Source organism: Pocillopora damicornis, chromosome 1, assembly GCF_964200805.1.
Source record: "Pocillopora damicornis chromosome 1, jaPocDami1.2, whole genome shotgun sequence".
In the NCBI taxonomy this organism is placed as follows: domain Eukaryota; kingdom Metazoa; phylum Cnidaria; class Anthozoa; order Scleractinia; family Pocilloporidae; genus Pocillopora; species Pocillopora damicornis.
The window spans coordinates 4,175,895-4,195,242 of record NC_142670.1 but is presented as its reverse complement, the minus strand read 5'-3'; the positions used below and the strand labels follow the sequence as shown (position 1 = coordinate 4,195,242).

The following is a 19,348-nucleotide window of genomic DNA, read 5'->3' as shown; positions in this document are numbered from 1 at the left end:
AAATTGATTCCCCTACCCGAAGAACGAATAAGGCCTAGTTCAAACGTCGATCTTTACATGTACCGAACCTAATTGCAATTTGGGTCGACTCGAATAATTAAGAGCGGCAGTTGATTCAAACGTCGATCCGAATTTAGTCGATCCTAATTGCAAAACTGAACATAACTCCATTGTAGTCAGCGGTTAATGCCTACTAAAATGGCGGAAAAAAATGCAGGAAGCACGAGCACGAGCCTTCCTCCTTTCCCGCCATATTGTTTGAATGGTTCGAAGGCTTTCGCGCATGGCACGTAAGCGAACTTTCTTGAATTGTGGGTAAAACATAATTATTTTAACGTATGTATAATGTATGCATTAAGTTCGGTACATGTAAAGTACGACGTATGAATCAATGCCGATCTTTCACCGTTCTATCCGACTAGCCGAGTCGGATAGAACGGCACTGTCGATCCGAATACAAATCTGCCGATCCTAATTGATTCAAACGTCGATCTTTACATGTACTTAATAGAAACGTTAGGTTCGGTACATGTAAAGATCGACGTTTGAACTAGGCCTAAGTCTGCAAGTCTGTTGTATTTGTTTTAGAAAACGATAATTGGCATGGTTCTTAACCGACATGAGTCACGAACTCTTCACAAAAAGATAACGCTCTTCACATCATCACGCGTTATCATCTAACAAAGCAATTGGACTGATAATTCTTTGCAATTGGTATTCGCCATCAGTTTCATAACTGCTGTTATTCGTAAAAGTGATTGTGACAGAATCATCTGTAACTTTCCCCTGTTCACAAGGTTAAAGTTAGACATGTATATCGTGAAAACGTTCATTGAGATTGTTTCAAAAATATTTCAATTTACGCAAAGGTTAGTGTAAACTTGATTTTGACTGTGTGAGGGTTTTTATAATTTCTCTCGAGAATACCACAAACGTTAGCAAATAATATTTTATATTGCCCTTAAGCGCTTCTAGTGCCTTTGAGTTTACTCAAAATAACATAAAAAAAATAAAAATAAAAACAACAACAACAACATATCAACTCACCCTTGGGGATCTCACAAATATAAGCGTGCGGTTTTTTCCAACTTTCATTATTACATTGGCTTCCAAACACGCCCCGTTCACCATTACGGAACCTCTTGTACATGAAAGCGGCGTCGTGTTCACCACTTGGCTCCCCTTGTCCCCATTTGGAAATAGTCAGCGGTCTTCCACTCACCCAGGTCCAATTCCTGGCCCTTTTTCTTAAACCAATTCTCCATTTATTTTCATTGTTCGTAGTATTTCGCCTTTGAATTTCGTCATTAATTAAACTCCATTCTTCTTGGGTTTCAAAGGAAACTAGGTCCCCTCCTAAACTTGAGCAAGTGTGTCTGCCCCAGTACCAGGACTCTCCATCCACCGAAATTATGTACCAAGAGTTTTTAAAAGTTATATTTGGGCATTCTACATGATGATGAAGATGAAAACAAAAATACCAATTATCCTAATGATGATACACAAAGTGATAATTATAATAACATTGATAACATGAAAAGATTATAATCACAATCACAACAAAGGAAAAAATGAATGAGACAGAAAACGGGACTCATTCCCTAATTAATTCCTTTTTCTTTTTTTTTTTTTTTTTTACATCATATGTCTTTGTTTGATCAGTGTCAATCAATACAATACATCTTTCTTCACTAAGGCGTCCGCCACCCTGACCTGCTTTTGTGGATTAGTTAACTTCACATCAGCTAAGATTATTTGTGAATTCATGTAATTTTGGTGGTCAAGTTTTTGAATATTAATTAGTTCCTCGTTGAGCTGACACCTTCCCCACTCCGCCCCCTACTCTTCCTCCTCTATCTAATCAGACTTAAAAAACGTAAAATTAAATGTGAATGCAGGTTCCCATAAATGTGCAACTGGAGATACGCATTTAACCGTATACAGTTGTTACGGGCAAAGAGCAAAACTTTAAAGTGCACGCGACAATCTCAAAAGATTATCTGGGGAATGATAATCAATAGGGACATAAAAATTAAAGATAAATTAATTAGAGTTAGAGCAGTTTAGAATTTAAAGTCAGTCTTGCAATTAAAATAGGTTGTTCAAACCCGTGATGCCTCCTCCTTAAAGTGACATTTCCCAGATTTGCCTGAATTCCTGAGGTCAAGTCTAACCATGACTTAAAAGCTACCAGCAATACCTTTCAGGTTATCGCTTACAATTCTGACACGCTTTTTCCGATAACCTTTCTCAAAAGAACTGCATTTATTATTTGTTTTTCTCAGAGGGCACCGTAACGGATCCTGGAATCTTATTGGTAATTCGGTGCGGGTTTTCCTATCTCTGCCCACGGGCACGGTATCGCTTGAGCGAGCCGCCGATTACATCTCAAGCTTTGTTGCCATTTTTCATAAATTTATTTCGTTTTGCCGGCTGGACAGTATATTTAAGCAAATCGTTGTGGAGCAAATCAAGCCGATTGATAACATTAATTCTTTGTTTCTATCTCTTAGATCACTTTGTTTGCTTGTAAAAAGAATTGGCTTTGAGATGAATATTGGTAGCAAATATGTCATTAGATGAGTTAACGCGCGGCCTAAAAGCCGCTTGTAATTAACCTAAACCTTACCAGAAAGCTAAAACGTGAGGTATTTCTTTTCAATTGAATTCATTAATGGTAATTTTATTCATTATGTATCTGAATTCTCTCAAATAATTTGTTCCTCGGAGAACAGTGAGCGAGGTCTTCTATACTTCAAATACGCTTTCGGTGAGTCTTTGCAAGTCCGTTCAAAGTGGACATTGGTACCGGAAATTTTGCAACAGTAAACAAAAGAATTCAACGAGAAAAAGCTACTTTAAAATTCCCCTTTTCATGAAAGACCAGTTCCACAAGAAAACTACCACACTTACAGAGAGAAACAAGAAACAAGAAAACTACCGCACTTACAGCCCTAACTCATTAGGGCTCTTAAGGAAAACATTTCGTTAATTTCAAGGGAAAAAAAACTGTTATTCACCAGCATAGGTCGGTCCGTATTGGGAAAAACTGTGCAATTTATCTGAACTACCGGTGCTCAAGACCTTGGGCACAGTGTTACCCAATACAGACCTTCCAGCCGGTGAATAACATATTGATGACTTGTACAAGAAACACACACCCGAACACACAAAAATAAAAGTACTTCGATGTGTTATGTACAAAACATCAAGCATACACAGAAAATTTCACGGGCAGCGTGTTCAACTACTTATGCGCGCCTAAAAGTTCATTCATCGCTCACACGTACAAGTTAGGTGGGCTGAGTATATTCTGTGAGCAATGTTTTTTTTACTTTTAAGAAGCAAGAGCAATTTTCATGGCATACGTGCAAGACTGCTATTGTTTCAGCACATTATATGCTTTATGGTTGGAATGTGATCTTACCTCCGGGCATCTCGCAAATGTAGGCATCTCCTTTATCATTCAGAGAGATACCATTAAAGAGGCTTCCATTCATGGATATTTCCGCCCTTTCGTCGTTCACACTTGGCTCAGAATCTCGCCATTTCGAAATATTCAGCTGTTCTCCACTCTTCCATATCCAAATCCCGTTTTTCTTCTCCAAACCAATGAGCCACGCATTAATAGTCGAAGTATTCCAAGTACCACGCTTTTGAATCTCATGATCGATAAACTGCCATTCCTCCTCGGTCTCGATGGAGACTAAATAACCTCCCAAGATGGAGCAGAGTTCTTTGTTATAAAACCTGTAAACTTTGCCTTTCGAAAATATGTAAGAGGAGTTTTTGAAACAGTTTGATTGGCACTCTATGAGAAGAAAGTAAATGAATAAATAAATAAATAAACGAAAAAATGTATACTATGATAACAACAGTGAAAGCGATAATGATAAAGACGAGAAGGTCTATTTTATATTATTAATTTTAATAACAAACGATGGGCATCAAAACCCTCTACATCAATGAAGCAAATATTAGAATTAGGCTAGGTTTTAAAAGTGGATCTTGGGGAGATCAGGGTAATAGCGCCGTTATTCTTTGACTTTTTGTTTCGCTTTCCAACTCACGTTTTGAATCGCAATCCAATGTAACTTTAACTGGAAGTCTATAACTAATTGACACGATAATTTATCAGGTATTATCTTTTTTTCCCGTCCATTTAAAGCAACATAAATATTAAATCGGAATGAAGCTGCCTCACCTGTCCCTGGCAATTTCATCAACAAACGAAGGATGACTGTAGAAGAGAAAATAGACAAATAAATTGATTGTTATCTCAAGTGTAACATTTGAAAAAATGAAAAAGTTTATTAGATTTCGAGTAAGACGAGTACTAATGCATTTTATTTGCTACATGCCCTCTAACATCTATTCATGAATTTTATTACCTTCCAAGGGAGCTGACGGAGAAATTATAAAAAAAAATACAGCATCTCCGCAATTCACAACCTAGCTGAACATCCTATCGTCCTACCTATCAACCTAGCTGAACATTCTATCATCCTACCTATTTTACGTCCTATCCGTCTTCTCGGATAGGACGTAAAACCGTAAGCCCCGTCTCCTGCAGGGCTGGGGTAGGAGACGTTAATTTCTCACGCACGAGATTACTGTGTGGTGGATGTCCTCCCCTAGAGTGGGATGGGTGGTGGGTGTGGGTGTATTAACCAAGTAGGGGACTTATGTCCTATTGTTATAGTACTTGTACTTGTACGAATCCATTAAATAAAATAAAAATAAACTTGTCACACGTTGAAACATTTTTAAGGATACGATAAACGGGCTATTTGTGCTATCCAGAGAAAAAAAATGTTTCGTTTGAGCTCGTATTTAAAGCAAATGAATCGGGTATCAAATCTGACCGCTCAAATAAAACTTCTGCACAATTTGAATCTTGAGGGGTTGGTCTCCAAAATTTTGTGAGGATTTTTCCATATTCTTGGGAGTTACAAAACTATGGATCAGCAGGCCGCGGAACCTGCGGAACTTCCAGAGCCCATATATTTTTTTTTTAAAGAAGAGCAATGGGTTGAGTATAAAGTTTGCTTTCGGGCATAAAGAAGAATAATTTAGAAGAGAAATAGGTTTTAATTAACCATGACATCCAACTTGGCAAACAGAACAATAATTTGAAAGCTTTAAAAATTTGGGTACCGCGATATCTGATTAACGCCTCATCCGAACGCTCTAAGGAAATCTACTTTGCACTATATGGAATCTAAAAGGCTTCAGGAATCCAATTTATAAGAGATCCATTTCTGATTAAGAACTGAAAGTTTAATGCGGAAATCTTTAAAGTCTGTTTTGTTTTGTTTTAATTAACAGTGCCAAATATCTGCCACCTGACATTTTTCTCTGTTTGGTTTGGCTGAATTTCACAGGACGTTCCAAAATGGATATAAATGTGTCACAAATGGAAAGTCAAGATATAATTAAGGTGGTACGAACCTAGCCTACAACTTATACGAATGTGTCATTACAGGTGATTATTATTCAATTATTTTTCATTGTAAGGAAAGAGAAAAATATCGAAATAACTAATAATAACGATAATGATGATAATTAGCTTTAATAATTAGACAAAAACTAGAGAGGACATGTTAAGAGTTTGGTATGTTTAGTTATTAGAGTTCCGTAAGGTAAATGTCGAAATAAATATTTTACAAATAAAAGTCAATTTTGACGGTTTCATAGCTACCGCAGAACAAACAGGAATAACTAGGGTCGTACTCACCCAGCATACAACATATCACCGATGTTTTGAACATTTTGCAGGATTCACTTATATTTGATTCACACCGCGTGAGAGTTGCGGATTTGCGGCATCCTCACAAAAAGCCTTTCGTACGAGTTAGACTTTAATGCAAATCATGATCTCTGAACACATGTTCATGGCATTTTTTTCTGTCATAGACAAACCAATGGACAAAAAGCCACTTGCACCTGGTGTGGAGCATTGTTTTTCTAATAGAATCGGAAAACTTCACGGCATTAAAATACTTTTTGTAGTTGAAGTGTTGTGGAAGAAGCAGCTAAAAAATATTTGATGGTAAGAACAGTAATTGTTTTATGAGCTCTGTTATATGAAAGTTGTCTTAACAAAATTCTGTTTTATCAACGGGCAGCTTAAGCTAGTATGCCATCTGTTCGTTATGCATAAATGAGAATTATTGTTATTTATTCATATCGCCTGTGACATGCTAATTACTTCGTATGCCTTTAAAACAACTGTGGCTAACGGCCAAAGTTTAGTGTTCAGCCTACAAAATAACTCTCCTCTTCAAAAGCGTTATGCAGACCATCACTTTTGCGTCCAAATGTTTGAATTCCAACAATTTAGAACGAGCAGTGAGTCAAAAGCTCTTAGCGCGAGACGTTCTTGGGTCATAGTGATGTGCTCTGTGGGCGAGACATTCTACTCTCCCAGTATCTCTCCACGCTCATGGAATAATTTATTATTTATTCTGGAATATTCGCTCGTCTTAGCTGCGATATATTAGGTCAATCGAAGCTTGAAGCGTTTTGACCTATCGCATTTGAACAGTGTAGAGAGGAAAGTGCTTGTTTACTTCAGAATAATTCTTATTTTAACTTCTTCCGTCTTAATCGCAAGCTTCGTCATCCATGTTTATTTATAAATGGGTATGACGTAAATTAGATTATTACAAACTGTTAAGCACATCTACATAATGGACTCCTTTTCTCCCTCATTGAATTTCCTCTGCAATGCTAAGTTTCACTGTAATGATATTTGAAAACCAGGCCCATCGAAATATTCTGCATTTCTATCGCTAAGCTTTTTCCTCTAAATTATATACTCTGTGTAAAAGTTCTTTAATCGTTGTTTAATAATGTGTGCCGAATAGTTTATAATCTCTTGGTTTATGCCATTTAAGGCTAACATTGCGCCAATTCAATTCCAAATTAATCGATGCGTTTTCGATTTAAAACGACACTCCTTATTTTAGGAATGCGAAAAAAAATGGGTACATGTAACTGATCCAAAAAAAGATCCAGTCATAAGGGGCTTTTTCCTGTTCTTTCTAAAGAAGTTGTTTACTTATTCAAACATTTACGTATCGATCCATTCATTTATTAAGCAACAGCTTTGAATGTCAGCGTTAGCTGCTAAGACTATTAGTATTATTTTTTAACAGTACAATTTAAAAGACAAAAAGGGCATCATTTATCAACAGACCCAATTAATTTATTAAACAACTTGTAATATTCTTGCCAAGGAGCGACTCTTAAAGAAGTAGAATAATTATCCTTAAAGAGACAACCACAAACTATTTCTTTGCTCACCACTGACACAACCTCGAAGTTGTCTCCAAAGTAACTCGAGATGAACAATCTTCCACGGTTGCTCTATCTCGGTATAGCTTTCTGAAAAGTCAGTCCCTCCCGACAACAATTACTAGTGCTGCACGACTGTATCCTTATGTACAAAGTATTCTCGCAAATTCCGGACGCTTACAACACAACGATATTGGTAGTGTTACATCATAACTATTTAACCTAATAAAATACTCCAGAATGTCCCTTGGTATGCATTTTTGCATGACTAGGCATTCTCGAAATTTCTAGAAACCAATAGTTTCAGTCATTATTCATAGCTTATTATTTAAAGTAATAACAGTGTTTGGTGAGAAGTTTGTAAACTCAATGAGTGAAACATCGAACATGAAATAATCATGCGGTAGGCGCAGAAATTTAGCGCGCAAGAATCGAAAGATAAATACATTCAATTAAAGCTGCGTGCTAGAGTGCTTCTTAAAGAAAGACAATTCGTGATATCTTGGCTTAAATTCCCGCCTTGTCTGTAGTGGACTGTGGTCTTACTCGAAGGAAAGTCATCAGGATACTGAGCTATTAGAAATTTGAATTTATAGATTTGTTTATTTCGATGAATCTTGCCTACAAGTATACTATCGCCCAGAAAATAAACTTGTTATCGTAAAGAAGATAGATTACAATTACAGTTAGTTGAGTGCTTAAACAATTATGAATAGAAAAACCTCTTTTTACCTGCAGATCGCAAGTCAGATCGATCGTAATCGACTTACTGCTGTTAACTAAGTGATTGCAATAAGTAATTGGCTGTCATTTCCGGTTTGCTGGATCCATTTATTTAAGTTAGGTGCGATTTCGATTAAAACTGAGCACAAGACTGCAATTTAACTGCCCATACATCCCCAAACTCACTTGGATTGACCTGTGAGCTCTTCCTTCTGGAGTTGCTCTTTATAGAAGATTGAAAAACGATGTTCATCTTTCTTTTGAAACGCTCTCTGATCTGCAGATAGACGAGCGACGCGAAACACGGTTCTTAGCACAAGTACTCAGATATCTATCGAAACACTAAAACTTGATGATATGGAGTTAAAAATTGGTTTGATTTTTTTTCTTACCTGAGTGTTTCGCATGCAGTGTAGAGCGAAAATCAGGAAACCCTGCAGCATAAACATGATTTCATGATCATTAATTTTTACAATATGCAAACAAATTAGACAAAATACCTACTAAGATTTCCAAGAGGAAAGAGAATTGCATGTCTTATAATAAAAAAAGAAGTCTGTCTTCTCTTGCATAGTTAACATAATTGTTGTTTTTAAACTTCCAAAAAATATCATGTGACCATCGTAATGGTGTTTCACTTGGTTAGAAATTAAAATAATGATAGAGACTGAATAATTTTGACAGTTACCATCGAACACTGACCTGAGCACAGTTGAGTATGGTGAAGATGTAAACGAAAGCTTTATGTACAAGCGAGAGGAGACCGAATAGTCACGTGACACCCAGGAGGGGAATCATCACCACGCATGTTTCGATACCCATTCTCGGAGTTAAAAGAAAACATTCATTCATTTTCCTTTGACAATGAATTTTCATTTCTAGATATCGTAATGCCTTACTGATTAAGGAATGAGGAAGTTAGGCGAATAGAGCCTCACAGGAGGACATGGCTGCCTCTTCCACTATTTTGTTTTAGTTTTATGTTGTGAATCTTACCGTATTTGCTGAAAATGGTTGTCTTCCCCAGTTGGCTGCAACAAATTGATCATCTCCTTTATGACTCGTACGAGTATCAAGGTATTGAGCTGAAGAGTACAATTGGAATAAATTGATTATTTAGATAAACTAAATTTTTATCTCTTTGCGGATGATACTAATATACTTTATGCTGATAAGAATCTTAAGGCGATCGAGAAAACGGTTAATGTAGAGTTGAATAACGTACATGACTGGTTAACTACAAATAGGTTGACATTGAATACAAAAAAATCAAATGTCTTAATTTTTCGTCCTCGTCAGAAAAAAATGCATTTTTCTCCACAAATAGGTATTTTAGATTGTGAGACAAACCGAAGAGTTAGTTTAGAGCAAAAAAGTTATATCAAATATCTAGGCGTTTTAATTGATCAAAATTTGTCATGGAAAAACCATGTTGACTCTGTTATCGTAAAAATAAGTAAAACAATAGGGATGATTGCAAAGCTGAGGTACTTCGTTCCCTCTACTGTCCTGGCAAATATTTACAATTCATTAATTCTACCTTATATAACTTATGGATTCCTTGCCTGGGGCAATGCGTCAAATGCTTATTTAAACAAGATTTTAGTTCTTCAAAAGCGAGTTTTGCGCTTAATCTATTTCACCGATCGAAGAGAGCATGCCATCCCTTTATTTGCCAAAGCAAAAATTCTGCCTGTTACGTTCCTATATTATGAAGCCGTAAGTAAACTTATGTTTGACGTGCACAACCAGAGGGCTCCCATTAATATTTTGAAACTATTTACTAAAACATCTCATATTCATACCTACAATACTCGATCATCCAAATCGCAGCTCTTTAGTGCAAAGTACTCTAGACTTAACCTACAAAAAAAGGCTTTCTCGCGTGTTGGTGTCAAAATTTGGAATAAGATACCGAAAGAATTCAAAACGTTATCAAAACATTCCTTTAATAAACAAATAAAAACGTCTTTATTTCAGATACTAGATAATGAAGATTCTTATCTTGATGTTGAAAAGATCTCCTCTAAACTTAAGGTCTGCATAATTAAAACAAATTGATCCGATTGCTTTCAGTACTAATTTATTTGCTTCTATACTTTATTGAACAACTATTGATGTATTTACCAGTTATGCTTCTCTTTATAATTTAACAATATCTAACTATTTAGTTTTTAATTTTCTTTATATATTGTAAATAATGTTTGTTGATGATTGACCCGCCTCGAATAGCAAATTTGCTATCTGCGGGTCAACATAATCTAAATTATTTTGTAAGAAAAAGAAAAAATAAAGTGTGTATAAAGTGTGTGTGTATATGGTTATCGAATAGCGAAAGCAGGAGAGGATCCTTGCCAGAGACGTTACTAGTTTGGTAACAAGCGCGGGATGAAGAGTAATTTACAGGGAATAGAAATCCCAACCGGGGAGCTTTGATTATCTGACAAAGTGCGAAAGAAATCGCCAACTTAAGTGTCTAAACTGAATGAAAAATTTCAATCCACTTCTCTTACTGCCCCTTTCATCTTGTTCAATGTTTTTTTATGAGTTTTTTGTGCGCGAAAAACATACCTTGGTATATCAATGTGAAACAGTAAGAGAACATTAACAAGGAAGGGGAAGAATCTTTTCTCTCATATTATGTAGTTAAAGTTGGAGAATTTGTGTAGTTTTTGTAGTTGAGTTTTTGAATATCAATTAGTTCCTCGTTGAGCTGACACCTTCCCCGCCCCCTACACTTCTTTCTTCCTCTCCCACCTGAACAGACTTAGAAAAAACGTAAATTAAATGTGAATGCAAGTTATCATAAATGTCCAACTGGAGATGCGCAGTTAACTTAACAAAGTTGTTACCTGAAAGTTTGTCGGAAGAAAAGAGCAAAAATTTAAAGTGCACACGACAATCTCAAAAGATTATCTGGGTAACAGTAATCAATACGGACATAAACAGTACAGATAATCAATTGGTGTTAGTTCGTTCTTTTTCTCGTTTTCATACAGTTTAGAATTTAAAGTCAGTGTTTTAAATAAAATAGGTTAATCAAACTTGTGATGCCTCCTCCTTAAACTAACATTTTCTTAGCTTTCCCCGAAATCCTGAGGTCAAGTCCAACCATGGCATAAAAGCTACCCGCAATACCTTTCGGGGTTATCCCTTGCACTTCCGACATGCTCTCTTCCGACAGCCTTTCTCGAAAGAACTGTATTTATTTTTTGTCTTTCTCAGAGGGCGCAGTAACGAATCCTGTAATCTTACTGGCCATAAGTGCGGTCCGGATTTTCCTATCTCGGCCCACTGGCACGGTATCGCTTGCGCAAGCCCCGCACTACATGCCTAACTTTGTTGCTATTTTTCGTAAATACATTTCGTTTTGCCAGCCGGGCAGTATTTTTAAGCAACTTATTTGACAGAAAATCAAGCCGATTAACAACTTGTTGATCCTCAATTTCTCTCTCTCAAATCACTTTGGTTGCCAGCCAAAAATTTGGTTTTTAAATGAATTTTGGTAGCAAGTACGTCATTAAATGGGTTGACGCGCGGCCTAAAAACCATTTGTGACTACCCCAAACCTTCAGTAGAAGAAGCTCAGAAAGTTAAAAGGTGAGGTATTTCTTTATAATTGAAATTGTTAGTGGAAATTTCATTTATCATATATCTGAATCTCTCAAACAAGTTGTTCAGTAAAAACCAGTGAGCGAAGTCTTCTATGCTTTAAATATGCTTTCGGTAAGTCGTTGTAAGTCCGTTCAAATCGGACAGTCGCTTCCGTAATTTCACAACAGAAAACGAAGGAATTCAGCAATAAAAAGCTGCATTAAAATTCCCCTTTTGATGAAAGACCAGAGTTACTCGCGTGATTGCACTAAACAAACGAGCAAACTCCCACAACTTCAAAATATACTTTTAAATTTAATTACAATTACTTTCACGTAAGTTTATTTGCAAAACCAGCGCCGTTGTTGTTGTTGTCCTTTTTTCTTACGCGCCCTCTAATTGACAGGTGTCAGACTGTGACAGATACTTGTGAAACAAATGTTTCAAAATTTGTTTATAGAAGCCTTTTAAATCACTTTTTTCAATACACAAATGAAAATATTTCGGTGAAGCCTCGCTTTAATTTGCATTACCTCAGTCTGTTTCAACTACCATTTACTTGCTCAAAATTTGTTCAGTTCACGGAGGATCTTGCCGTAATTACAGCACTAACTCATTAGGGTTCTTTTGGAAAACATTTCGTTGAGTGTACGAAAAAAACTGTTACTCACCAGCCTAGGTCGGTCCGTATTGGGAAAAACTGTACACTCTGTCTAAAATACCGGTGCTCAGGAACTTGGGCACAATCTTACCCAATTCGGACTTCCCGGCCAGTAAATAACATATTTATCACCGACTACACGCACACCCACACACTCATTGGCTGCTATTGGCAGTCAATTTTCTACAGTCCCTTGTCTATACTCTATGCAAACCCCCCCCTCCACCCCCTTTTATACTCTTAAAGAAATACATCTCAACCCTTTAACTCCCAAGATCTCATTAGTAATTCTTGTCACTGTCTGCCATACAATTCTCGTTATGTTAGTTTGGAGAATTTGGTATTGGATCAACTTATAATCATGATCCCCTAATTGATATTTTACTTTATTCTCATCTGACTTGTCTGTTTGATATTGTATTGATATTGTAAGGAGAAGTTCTGTACAGTAAATGGTCTGAACCCGGGGGTAACATGTAATAGTGTAGTTTGATCGTTCGGGTGAGTGCAGTCCTAAGAAGGACTGTTGTCGTTTGTGGTGACTGACGTTTCGACAACCTGAGGTAAGCCCTGACGACAACTCACTACGGAGAGCAGTTTACAGGAAAGCGACACATACCTACGGATTACTGGACGAGTCATTCTACAACCCGACATCACACAAAGCCACAACTATCAGGACTCTCACGCGACGAGCGTAACTAGTATGCAACACGACAGACAGCTTCTGCACTAACCTAGTCTATAGAACGACATACAGCAAAACAGAAATTCATGGAGAATATTGGATTATGGCCTGAGTGTAACGCCATAACGCCACTTTATTAAAGCAGATAATAATAACGTCTACAAAAAGAGAGACTGAAAATGTAAGCTAGGGAAAGTCGTGCCAGGGGGCGCAAACCCTGTGGGAAAAACGGATAGGAAATCTGAGGAGGGCCAGGCACGACTTAGTCCCCCGCCGAGACTACTAATTAAATAATTTATCGTAAGCAAACGAAATCCGAAAGTAAAGAGCAGTAGGTCGAGCAACTTTTAAGCGATCATTAACAGTGTGCTCAACGTGCCTGTTCTTTGAAATGGCACATTTCCAGCCGGCGTGCGTGTCCAGCAGATCAGCAGAAATACTCCTACACGCAGGATTTCAAGCGGCGCCAGACTTGATACTATGCGTGCCATAACTAGTGATGTCATCTACAAATGGCTTAACGTATTTCCTAAATTCCTCTCTAAGCGTCGTGTACGAAACGCCTTTAGTAGCATGAAAATACTCCTTAGACTTAGATTAAACAATTCGTCTAACGAGCGGGGAGGATGACTCAGTAGATGAAGGAAGAAGCTTGAGTAACCTCTCGGTAATAGAAACCGGGCGAGTAACCTTATGAGACCTTGCTAGGAGGGATGTATGGCCCTCCCGCCAATCTTAGGTGCTGCCCATTCACGCCACTTCAGCCAGTCAGATCTGTATTTCTGCTCGGTGGAAGGAGCCCTGGACTCCAACTGTAAATGGAGAAGGTTGGAACAAGCCTACGCAAAGATAGATCGACCAGAGAATTTGCGTCACGCCAAATCCCCGATTGCAGAACGTCTACAAGAAATAAAATAATATAAAATAAAATTAAAGTAAGCAAAAACAAAAGGTAGAGTAACATAAAAGAGATACATAATACAAACAGAAAATGGGATGCCACAAAAACCATGGAGAAGGTTGGAACAAGCCTACGCAAAGATAGATCGACCAGAGAATTTGCGTCACGCCAAATCCCCGATTGCAGAACGTCTACAAGAAATAAAATAAAATAAAATAAAATAAAATAAAATAAAAGTAAGCAAAAAACAAAAGGTAGAATAACATAAAAAAGAGATACATAATACAAACAGAAAATGGAATGCCACAAAAACCATCAAAACGGCCCAAGAGATACTGCCAAATCAGGCAAAACACAATAAAATAGCAAACGCGACGTAAAAGCAATTTAGCCCAGAACATGTACTGTCAAAACGACGATGCCAAATCAGGCAAAAGGTTCAAAACAAACGGAGGTCAAACTACTGACCAAAATGACACTGCCAAATCAGACAAAACACTACGAGGTTAGACTAAAAGATCAGCAACGACAAGGTGAAGAGCAGAGCTGAAAGAAAAGAGACATGTATGGTAAACAAGGATGACAAAAGCTCACCTAAAATCTACCCGTAAGGCTAACAATCTGAATCTCGGGCAACCACTGAAAACCGAGGGACGCGCCTTGTAAATTTGCCTCTGGCCGGGACCTTCCAACAAGAGGTCTTCTATACAAAGAAGCTCAAACACTACCTTAACAAAAGACTTGAACGGAGAAGCGCTGTCATGCAAAAAGGGCCAAAAATAGGCCGAAGCCACTGTGGAACGATCAGAGTGCCGTAACCAGAGCACGACGAGAGAGCTCTAACAGAAGGGACGATGGCACTCACAGGAGGGCAGACCCAATTGTTCTCGTCTCGCCAATCCTTGGCCAAGGCGTCAACGCCGCTGCAGCCGGGGGAGGAAAATTTAGAATTGAACCTAGGAACCTGGGCGTTGTAATGCGACGCAAACCGATCGATTGTGTGAGGGCCCCATTTGGCGTCAATCACACGAAATACAGAAGGGTTGACGGACCAGTCATCTTTGTCAACAAATCTGCTGAGAAAATCTGCCCTTTCATTAAGCGAACTTGAGATCCATTGCGCTTCCAGAATGATGCTGTTAACAAGACAGAGATTAAAAATGTACATGGCCAGAGCCTGGAGATTAATTTTGGAGCTTCCGATAGCAACAATTCTGGCCGCGCCCTGATTATCAGTAAAGATTTTAACTCTCTTGTGTTTCAATTAAGCAACGTAGGAAAGCAATAAGAAATAAATAGCTTTCAGTTCGCGGAACGTAGAACTTTGGCCGATATCCTCGGGTTCCCACGTGCCGCTGAAAACGGTGCCGTCTAGAAAAGCTGAAAAAGCAGGCACTACTAAGGCCGAAAAGAAGAACTGCAAAGGTAAAATATCTAACAACGCCGGAAAAAGGCCAAGCAAAACCGAGATACTTTTGGTGATCAAGACAAATATCAACATGATGTAGCCGGACTTAAGGTCCCATGTGAAAAACCAGTGTTCTTCATCCAGAACTTGGGATAGCGAGCGTAAGTCTTCATATTTGAATCTGGGTTTAACTAAACAATTGTTGACGCGCCTAAGATCAATAAGGAGACGCAACTTCTTTCCTTCCGCGACTGTTAAAGGATTCATGCAGAAAGGAGGAACGACATGCTCAACAATACAACCATTACTAAGCAGCTCGGTAATTGCATCGGCCACAAATTCTGGATGCTGAAGCGCAGATCTGTCGTTCTTTAGAAAGCACTGTGAAGGATACTGGGCAAAAGGTAACCTGTAACCACGCCTAATCATGTCAAGCACAAAATCTGAAGCATCTAATGCTTCAACCCAGAAATGAAGCGAGGACTTCAAGCGACCTTTGACGCCATTGCTACCGCCTTTAACACTAAACTCGTCGCTAAAAAATCACACTCAACCTGCTGGGCATTAGTATCATCAGTGGTCAACAAACCGCGATCTAGTCAATCACGGCGAGCGCTACTCTTTGAAGTGTCCGCAAGTTTCGTGCATGTCAAGCTCAAATGACCAAAACCTCCACACTGAAAAAAGGGGACACACAACAGCATGAAAATAAAATCCACAGTATAAAAATAAAAGAACAGTGGAGTAGCGTGTGGCGTTAGCAGACCAGAAGGAAGATCACTAACTGACAACAGCTCTGTATACAACACACAATTAACGCGTATTGCGTAACTGAAGCACCTAATTGTCTAACACAATAAGACTGCCAAATACAGAACGTGCAGAAAACAAATATCTGCTAAACTAATTACCGCAGATATTTCGATATTCTGCACTAACCTAGTCTATAGAACGACATATAGCAAAACAGCAATTCATGGATAATATTGGATTATGGCCTGAGTGTAACGCCATAATCGACAAAGTAAAAACAAAGCCAGTATAACGAGAAAGAGTAGGCTACTTATCTTAAAACAAGGCCCCAAACGACGAGCTGGTCTAGCTTCCGAACGAGAAGCTAAATCCTTAGACGAGAATCTCGACGAAGAAGCCGCGCAGTGTACAGAGGAGGAACCGCTTCCTTTCTCGTCAGAACGGACACGACGACGCTTCTCTTTATTGATTTTTCTCTCGGCCCGGTAAATTCTCTTCTCGTCGTCGGAGTCAGAGGCGAGTTCGTCAGACAAATATTCGTTAACGGTCGCCCATCCAAATTCGCTCTTGTCAACTAACTTAATCGGTGGCTTTAACACGCTTGGAAACTAATTCAGTACCTGACTCCTAGGCAACTTTAACTTTCTCGTACAATTTCTGCTTGAGAGCGTCGAATGCTTCGTCTAGTTTATCCAGCACCAGGAGGGAATGATCCAACTGCTGCTGGTTTCCTTTCCTTTTGCAGGTATATTGTTCGCGCCGAGCTCTCTTGACTGCTTGTTCAACGGACGAGCTGTTCTCCTCGGAAAATCGCTTCGCGAAATCGCTAAGCCGAGATTCAATAACCTATAGTGAGGTTATCGGTTAAAGAACCCATCGATTCAGAAACGGCAGACCGTATAACAGCACCGACAGAAGGATCTCAAACTCCATCGTTCCGATTAGAACGTGCCCTAGCTTCCTCAGAGTTGCTCATGCTAAAGAACGGTGGAGTGAGCGTGTGGCGTTAGCAGACCCGAAGGAAGATCACGAACTGACAACAGCTAAATATACGACATGTAATTAACGCGTATTGCGTAACTGAAACACCTAATTGTATAACACACTAAGAATACCAAATACAGAACGTGCAGAAAACAAATATCTGCTAAACTACGTACCGCAGATATTTTGATATTATCTGACGAGAACAAGTACCTTGACCGTGTTTTTTCTAAGAAAAACTATAACGAAGACTTCATCAGACGAAACACTCACCGACCTTAACCACTACTACTACCGAACCTAACGACAACGCAAATCCTACGACTACAGCTACTATACCGCACATAAAGGGCATATCTGAGAACATCTCGCGCATCCTACAACCATTCAATATCCGCGTCGCTCACAAACCCATTACCACACCACGTCTGTTACTGACTAACGTTAAAGACCCAGACGAACCGAGGCACAGACAGGGAGCAGTTTATAAGGTCAACTGCTCCGACTGGCACGCCTCCCACATCGGTGAGACTAGCAGAAACCTCACAACCAGACTGACTGAACACAAACGAGCGACGAGGAAAGGCGATGTCAACAGTCACATTGCTGAACAACAGCGACTTACGAACCACACTATTGACTAGGACTCTGCGCAATGCCTAACCCACAACACCAACTACTTTCAACGACTGACTCTGGAAAGCTAACTTGGAACAGACTCCACTCAACAGGTGTCAACCACTATCGGCACCATATAAACGACTCATCCATGACATTAACATTACAAACGAACCGAACAGAACGACCTAACTTTACTAACGGATCGAGACTGACCAATCACGACCGACCTACGCCACTTGAGTCTTACAGCCAATAACATCGCGGCAAAACCGACCAATCAGTTTATACAAACCGGACTAAGAACATTCGACAGACAACAGCTATTCACTTGATTCTGAAGATGACTTCCGCTCAGGTTGTCGAAACGTCAGTCACCACTACCGACAACAGTCCTTCTCAGGACTACACTCACCCGGACGATCAAACTACACTATTACGAGAAATTCTCTCTTGGTCACTTATGGGAGTTAAAGGGTTAAGATCAATATCCATATTCTCTAGACTCTTAACTATAAATTTCCATTGGTACTGATGAGAAGAATTCATATTGTAATCAGAGCGTCTTGAGTTGGCAATCTTTTTGTTATTCTCATGTTCTCAATGAATGATTCAGCAATATCACTGGGGGGAGAACTTACATGCTGACTACCCTTGGGGCTGATAGGGTTAATTAAGCAGAGAGAACCAAATTAGTCTATTGTTTCGCATGCAAGCCATGCTGTGTTCCCTATTTACCAGGACATGTGTACAAAACATGGTCCAAAGTTAACACAAACATCACTTATTTCAAAGCAAATAATAATACTTCACATTAGAGTAATATTTGAATTAAGTTTTGGCAATTGTAAAGTTCTGAGAACTGTATTTGCTAATTAAAAAACAAACTCACAGTCTGATTAAATTGGTGTTCATAAACAAAGTAATAGCTAGCTCACCTGATTGTAACATAAACAAAACCCAGCAAGGACCCAACCAGTCTGTCGTCAGTTGTCAGACAGGCAAAAAATGGGTAGAACAGGATGCCGTAGACAAGAACAGTGACAATGTTCTGAAAAACTAATTAAAACAGATGAATTATTTTTTCTGTCAGCTCATGTTGAGTGCTGGACTGATGTGCAGGTAAAGGGGGTAAGTTTCTAAAGAAACTGTGGTGCTGCATCAGTGGGAGAGTATAACAGGGTAATTTAGTATTATTGACTGAACTTATAATGTAAATTGGCCACTGTATAGAGTTTAAAAGCTGATGTTTCAAGCATAATAGCCCATCATCAGAGAAATTGTAGGAATTGTGAGTTGTGTGTGAATTTATATTCAGAAAATGGAGCTATGCTATTGGTGGGAATATGGTGAAAAGAAAACAAGAATAAATTGGTTAAATGAAAAGCATTTGTTGATACCATGTGGCTTAAGAGTGCCTATATGAAAGATAACTTTCGTTCTGGAGTGATTTTACCAGTGAGAGAATAAACAAAACAAACAAACACTTAATTTATTCAAAATCAGGTTGCCATGGTATGACCACTTACCCTGCACCCATCCAGCTGGGTCAGGCATCTGAAAAATTCCATTTTTTGGTTGTAAAAACAACATTTCAATCTAATTTGAACCTTTCTGTTTGTAAATCCTTGCTTTGGTGTATGAAAATTTTCCAAATCATGAAAATGTGTTAGTCTCCACTCTAGTAACTCTATTGAAAATGTAACCCCATTGTAGCTA

General features: G+C 38.6%; 1 protein-coding gene and 3 pseudogenes across 4 annotated transcripts in view; 1 reads left to right on the top strand and 3 right to left on the bottom strand.

Moving 5' to 3' along the window:
• LOC149051380 (adhesion G protein-coupled receptor E3-like) overlaps positions 1-19,348 on the bottom strand; it is a 494,984-nt gene that overhangs the window by 8,168 nt on the left and 467,468 nt on the right. Inside the window, exons 9-12 of one of the 2 annotated variants that reach the window (XM_089184045.1) lie at positions 8,415-8,456; positions 4,205-4,240; positions 3,428-3,811; positions 1,048-1,449 (exon numbers count right to left, since the gene is read on the bottom strand). The exons of the other annotated variant lie outside the window; for it this stretch is intronic. Of the exons in view, the coding sequence (XP_089040171.1) occupies positions 1,048-1,449; positions 3,428-3,811; positions 4,205-4,223 (805 nt within the window). The 5' untranslated portion in view covers positions 4,224-4,240; positions 8,415-8,456. The remainder of the gene's footprint in view (positions 1-1,047; positions 1,450-3,427; positions 3,812-4,204; positions 4,241-8,414; positions 8,457-19,348) is intronic. 2 annotated transcript variants of the gene reach the window in all.
• Positions 1-19,348, top strand: part of LOC149051406 (uncharacterized) — a 130,610-nt pseudogene that overhangs the window by 34,993 nt on the left and 76,269 nt on the right. The window lies entirely within an intron of this gene.
• LOC149051415 (uncharacterized) lies at positions 13,053-16,441 on the bottom strand (annotated as a pseudogene). The gene is made up of 2 exons (XR_016180351.1): positions 14,272-16,441; positions 13,053-13,865 (listed from the first exon to the last, which is right to left on the bottom strand). The product of XR_016180351.1 is annotated as an uncharacterized LOC149051415 (transcript).
• On the bottom strand, positions 16,400-17,003 carry LOC149051414 (uncharacterized; annotated as a pseudogene).